Below are 6,297 nucleotides of genomic sequence, written 5' to 3'. Positions count from 1 at the left end.
AGCAGGCCCGTGCATTTTCTTTTCCTTCTTCCTACAGCCACAACAAAACAACCATCGCTCCTGTCGCGTGGCGTTCCTTGGCGCGGCGCGCGTTCAAGTGTGGCATTGCAGATGGCAGGGACGCATCCCACCTCGGCCAAAAGCGGGACACACTTTGTCCACGACAGCATGCATGAGCCGTTAAAGTCTTTCGCCTTAATAACTTGGCGTTCCTCAAAAGTAGTAGCAAGGTTGGTAAGGAGGTGTCACGAAATGCTGACGAGACCAAAGTTTTGGACCTCTTGAGTTCTTGTATCCATCAACCGTCTGAGATCTTCTGTATTTTGTGCTATGTTTAATGTTGTTCGGCGCCAAATGATTTTGCACAATTAAAAAAGGAGAGCGGGCACAACATTTTAATTCAAGGACATTTTGCATTGTTGTTTCTCTACCAGTACTTACTCCTTCAGTTGATCTAAGAGATGTTGAGTTGTGACGTCACAGTCAAAACCACAAAATAGAAAATGGAGAAGTCATTTCCTGTGTAACCATTTTTCCGCAGCGCATGGTTGACTTTCTCGTATATATGCTGCTGTTTGCCATTTCGTGGCCCATGAAACGATCATCGATTGTTTCAAGGTGAGTAGGGAGTCTTTTCAAGCTTGTTGCATGCTTATTGAGCCCACGCTTTCGCGCTGAGAGCCGTGCTTTGAGGCACGAAGCAGTCGCTGTAGCTAAAGAGGAAAAATGAAAGCTGTGTTTGGAGGAAAGAAGTCGTCTTATTCAGTACATTTTGACATATTGCTCAGAAGTGTTGGATGGCTATCAAAACACAATGCATTTTGTTGGACGCGCATGACCTAGTTTCTCATCGAAGCGAGTTTTCCAACAAGTACGGTTGCGTTGTGCTATCGATCTTCGCTTCAGGAAGTTGTGTAGGTCGCGAGGGTAGGCTGCGCTCTACGCATACAATGGGTGGCTCGGTGGCATTTTACAACGCTTATCGTGTGTCTGATCCGGATACGCGGATCAAGACGTGGAATATGACGTTGAAAAGGCCCCGTCATCTTTCGCGATAACCTCTATCCGCCCGTTCCTTGGGAACTGCAGTTGGTGTCTGCTAAGCCTCGTTACGCGTATGTTTGGTTTTGCTTTTGTTGCGTTTTTCATTCCGCTTCGCGATTCCTGAATGGGAGGCGCTGTGACTCGCACGGCGTGTGTTAGCATGTCGTAAACGGCTGCCGTTCGCTAACCGGCCTTTGCGCCTATGCCGTTTCGTCATCAGTGCTGCTGTGGTTTTCATGTCTCTGCGTGGGCGTGGAGTTCCGTGCGGATTCAGTTCCGTGCAGCCTGTGTGCTTCCTTTAGCGGAATTGAGCGGAATGCTCGATCGTCCCGTACCAACACCACCTAGACTCGGCAGCTGGAAGTTGTTTCTTTAGTAATTTGTTTTTATTGCCTTCAAGCGTGCGTCAGCAGGAACTAACACCGCGATTGCCTGATTTGTGCACACTTTACGGCTGAAGAAGCCGCGTCGTGTTCGCTCAGCGCTGATATTGCGTGCGGTAGTTTCGAGTGTCTGTCGTAAGCTTTCCTGTGCCGCGTGCCGATTCACAAGGAGCGTCCTGTACTCACTATCTGACGTCGTTTCCGTTTCAGATGACGTCCGCAATCGGCGAGATCGACGGAACTCGCGTTCTTCGGCCCGGCATCGGGTTTCTTTGGCCGCTAGCCATGCTGCGTTAAGCGCGTGCGGACGCCATCACGGTGCGCCCGGTGGGAGCATGTCGAGTTCGGACACGGACCCGACAGACGCCGGAGGCCGGCAGTCTCCGGACGCCGGTCAGCCTAGCGGGATGTCTGGCGATAGCGGCGAAGGGTCGTCGTCATCGGCAGCCACTCAGACGGAGGAAAAGACGCCTGGAGTTCGCCAGAAACTAAGGACTCTGACTTTTGGAAGGCGTCGCAAAAACAATGCTGCCTGTGCCTCAACGGCTGGGGCGTCGACGAGTGCGACCGTGTCGTCGATGCCACCCAAGGATCAACAACCGTCCCGAGACTGCGCCAGTTCCAAGCCGAGAAAAGGCACATGGGGTTTCAAGCTCGGCTGTAGGTCTCGTCGTGCGTCATCTGCAGCCGACCCGGTTGCGGCTGACCCTCCCACGGGCTGCCCGATATGCATATGCACCGGCTACCGTCGCACCGAAGAGCACACGCTCGGTCCTAAAGTTGTCTTTAAAGTATCGCAAGCTCGTGGTGACAAGAAGGGCACGTCCCCTTCTGCCGCTTGCGGTGCCGGGGCTGATGGGAAATTTCGTAGTGACGAATACCAGATGGACGATTGGGATGAACGGGCACGCAAGGAGCGTGCACGGGAGATCGAAGAAGGTGTCGACCCACCTCCGGGCTTTCGTACTGATGGCTCTCGGCCCTCCTCTTCTAGTGAAGCAAGCGAGTCGTCGAACCTCTCTGAGCGGCCGAGGACTCAGGCTTCGCAGAGCCAGTCGCCTCTCCAGCAGCAGCCTGTTCAGCAGCAGCTTCCGGAGTTGGCCCTCGCCCTACGTAACCAGCTCAGCCTGTCAGCGGGCCAAGGGCCCCCCGAGGGCCTCTCAGTCCCATGGGAGGTGCTGAGCCGGATCTGGGACGTGGCTCCACAGGTGCACACCCAGGTGGACTACATGCACTGTCTGGTGCCTGACTTGCTCGGCATCACGTCCTGCAGCTTCTACTGGGGTAAGATGGACCGGTATGAGGCCGAACGCTTGCTCGAAAACAAGCCAGAAGGGACTTTCCTTTTGAGGGACTCCGCACAAGAAGAATATCTATTCTCCGTGAGCTTCCGTCGGTATGGCCGGTCGCTCCATGCACGAGTAGAGCAGTGGAATCACCGGTTCAGCTTTGACTCTCACGACCCCGGGGTGTTCTCATCACGCACAGTGTGTGGCCTGGTCGAGCACTACAAGGACCCCTCGTGCTGCATGTACTTCGAGCCCATGCTGACGCGCCCCCTGCATCGGACTTTCGTGTTTCCCTTGCAGCACCTGGCGCGTGCTGTCATCTGTTCGTGCATTGCATACGACGGGGCTGCAAAGCTTCCACTGCCACGAAGCCTTAAGAGCTATCTGCGGGAGTACCACTACAAACAGCGAGTGCGGGTGCGCCAGATTGAAGATGGGGGCACCACGGTGGATGTCGGCTTTGGACCTGGTGCCAGCCGAGGGTATGGCTTGCTTGGTGCATCCACTTTGAGCAGCTGTCACGGCGGCCCGGATGCAGGTGTGGGTGGAAGGCCGTGACGCACAGCTGGCCCTTTGCCCCCCAGGCCTCATCTTATTCATGTGGACAGTGTCAGAAGCTTTCCGTTAGAATTCTCGGTGTGTGGTGCAAAATTAGTGGCATCAGATGCAAAGCTCACACTTTTAATGCATCATATTGAAGTTTCTCATGCGTGGCATTTGTTGATGGCATGGTTCTGAATAAGGTGTCATACATTATGCAAGTTTGGTCAGGTCACCTGTAATTGCCACTGGTGTGGAGGCAACTTTGTTTTTTTCTTCTGTGAACTTACTGCAGTAATATAATAATTGGTGAGAAGTGAACATCATTTGTTGAGTGTTTGCTTCCATGAATGTCAAGACTGGTGCTACAGTGCTGCTGTTCAAAGATCTTTTGATGCTGTGCTATTCACAGCATGCAACAACTTTTCTGAGCCTCTGTAATGTTGCAGAAATGTGACACGAGTAGTGCTGCATTTGGTGAAAAGAGCTTCAGAACAACACTAGTGCTATATCATTCAGTGACTTCAATCGAGTGTCTTTGTCATTCTCCTGACTTATGTTACAACAAAACCCCAGGGGTGACGTTTGTACTAGAAACGTATGAATGAACAAATATGTTTTAGCTGTCTGTTTTTTAATGGTTTCTCTAGTACCTGTGGAGAAAAAACTAAGACTTTTTAGTGTCAGCTGTCTCAAGTGTACTATACTTTCATGATTTTGCCTATGTTATTGATGTGCTTTGTGACTGATTCTGCGCGTATTACTGGGTTATGTCCACAAGAAGTTCTTTTATAGGTCACCATGGTAATTGTATTTTAATGTAGATGAATTTACATATTTTGTTCTTGTTTTATTTGAACGCTTCATGTTGACTTAATTTGGTTATTATTGCCAACATTTTTTCTTTAAAAAAATGGGCACCAGGGGACTCTGCTGCATGTTGATTGGCAAGGTAGTTAATTTTTTTTTATTACTCCTGACTTGCTTTTTAATATAGCAGTTTATGATAGTCAGTGGTTTTCAGTGCACTAATTAGAGTGTGGGTTGATGTATGCAGTTTTGGCAAAAGAAAGCCCATTAACATTGCAGTGATATACTTGCGTTCAGAATGGCTTCTTGGTACTAAAGCCGGTGGCGCACTGTGTAGTGTCGATATGAATCCCTAGATAGCACCATCTTTGCTCAAGCCTCTCTGACGTTTTGACCTGTAACTTCAGTCTAAATGCAAATTGTGGCTGGAGAAAGCACAACCCGTTGTGCTCATGGCTGCCTTGTGGGTGTTGCAGACATGTCTAGTGTTGTGCAAATGTCGAGCGGTAATAATAGGCAATGTTGTCTGAGGCTTTATACATGCACTTTCTTTCACGTGTTTGTTAGATCTGGTTTACAAGTTTGCTTGCCCCCTTAAAAATGGAAAAGAATATATATTTAATACCTTGAACACCTGCTTGTGAAGCGCCATGAACAAAGGAAGGAACATGCTACATCTTGTGGTTGTTTTATAAGGTTTTATTATTGACTTATGCCAACAGCTCTGCCAATGCTGCAGCAGTGAATAGTGTTCACTGAGTACAAAAACTGTTTTTGATATTGGGTAAAACTATGGAAGCAAGGTCAAATCGTTTTCAACTGTTACAGCTATATGTAACGTGTAGGAAAACGAAATACTATTACACATACACTTCCATGTTTATAAAGTAGGAAAAAAAACGTGTTTTGTGTAAGCACCTGTTATTTATTGTCCCAGTCTGTCTTGTATATTATGCTCTGTACTTGAATTGTTCTTACTTGCTGTACATAGTGTAAGTAATGTCTTTAGTGACCTATCAATATCTGTGTTGATTATCACTGCTCACGTCTGTTGGTTGTCCATAATTCAGTGTGCAAAATAAAGTTGAGTGTACTGTAGAGCGTCTTTGATACTGGATAAATTATGTAAAAGATACTGAAAAGTTAAAAGCTGCATTGGGGTGATGATTTTGAAGTGTAATGCTGTGCTGATCTAAGGGCAAAAATTTGGTTGACTCTGTCCATTGTGCAGCCTTACAAGGGCAAGCACTGTTAGAACTTTGCTGAGAAAAATATTAGCTTAGCTATAGCTAAGCACAAGTTTTACATGCAAAAGTGCATTTGCTTAGCTAAGCCTTAGCAAGGTGCAATTACAGCATTGTTTAGACGGCAATGTATATCTATGTGACCCTGTGGCTTCAGTTAGGCTGAGAAGAGCATATTTATGCCAGTGCACTAAATCTTAGACAAAATGCAATCAGGAAGGGGGGGGGGGGGGGGCTGCGATTCACGCTACAGTAATTAGTGCATTTGCTTTACAGAATAGACAATCATTAACACTAAAACAGATAAGAGCCTTGTACGGCAGTCACGTCGTCTCTGAAAGGGATCGAGCGATGGAACAAAAAGGTGTGGAGGGTGACTATTGGCGAGGAAAAGGAGACATTTTCTTATCACATTGTCCCTGCATAATTTTTTTTTTTTTTTTTAATATTAGTGACGTCCTTTTCTACCGACGCCGTTGAGTAGAGGAATTGAGGGCAAACCGCGAAAAACCCTTCCAGAGTATGTAAGCAAATGCAGATCGCAGTAAAGAGGGCTCCCCTGGGTGGCGGGGAGTTAGTTTTTGCATGACTGGGTCTTTCCAACTGACTAGGGTAAGAGAAGTTAAATAACATTTGAAATGAGCGGAGGCTGCCTGGGCGCTGCCATATTGTTATCTGGGCTGTCGTGCGAACCTAGCTCACACCGGAAATTATGTTAACACAGCGCTAGAAACGCGGACAGAAAGAAAGACTGTCTTTCTATGTGTCCGTGTTTCTAGTGCTGTGTTAACATAATGTCCAACCAAATCGTACAACAAGCCACTCCCTCGCCCGTCTCTTGGTTGTAGTCACGGTGGTTGTAGTAGTGAGGAGGGAAGTACCTGCGGTTTCATAAACAATAAACGGGCGCTCTTTCCCGAGCTCATGGAGATAGATGTCCTAGGCTGCAACAGTGCAACATAGCAACTGAGTCACTGAGTCATATAT

General features: G+C 47.9%; 1 protein-coding gene across 3 annotated transcripts; it reads left to right on the top strand.

Annotated features, from left to right (window-relative positions):
- Positions 1 to 458: 458 nt before the first annotated feature.
- On the top strand, positions 459 to 5,164 carry LOC146175827 (uncharacterized). Of its 3 annotated transcripts, none has more exons than XM_084582180.1 (2): positions 459 to 618; positions 1,638 to 5,164. In XM_084582180.1, exon 2 carries the CDS (start codon positions 1,763 to 1,765, stop codon positions 3,272 to 3,274), a length of 1,512 nt encoding a protein of 503 aa, XP_084438306.1. In that variant the 5' UTR covers positions 459 to 618; positions 1,638 to 1,762; the 3' UTR covers positions 3,275 to 5,164. The 3 variants fall into 3 exon arrangements, with proteins under 3 accessions (XP_084438306.1, XP_084438308.1, XP_084438307.1); XM_084582182.1 differs by lacking the exon at positions 459 to 618 and adding an exon at positions 974 to 1,115; XM_084582181.1 differs by lacking the exon at positions 459 to 618 and adding an exon at positions 1,183 to 1,419.
- The last annotated feature ends 1,133 nt before the right edge of the window (positions 5,165 to 6,297 follow it).

The sequence above is a fragment of the Amblyomma maculatum genome, chromosome 10, assembly GCF_055883805.1.
Source record: "Amblyomma maculatum isolate TAMU_Amacu chromosome 10, ASM5588380v1, whole genome shotgun sequence".
Lineage (NCBI taxonomy): Eukaryota > Metazoa > Arthropoda > Arachnida > Ixodida > Ixodidae > Amblyomma > Amblyomma maculatum.
Note: the sequence above shows the minus strand (reverse complement) of the source record. Positions and strands in the feature narration are given on the sequence as shown.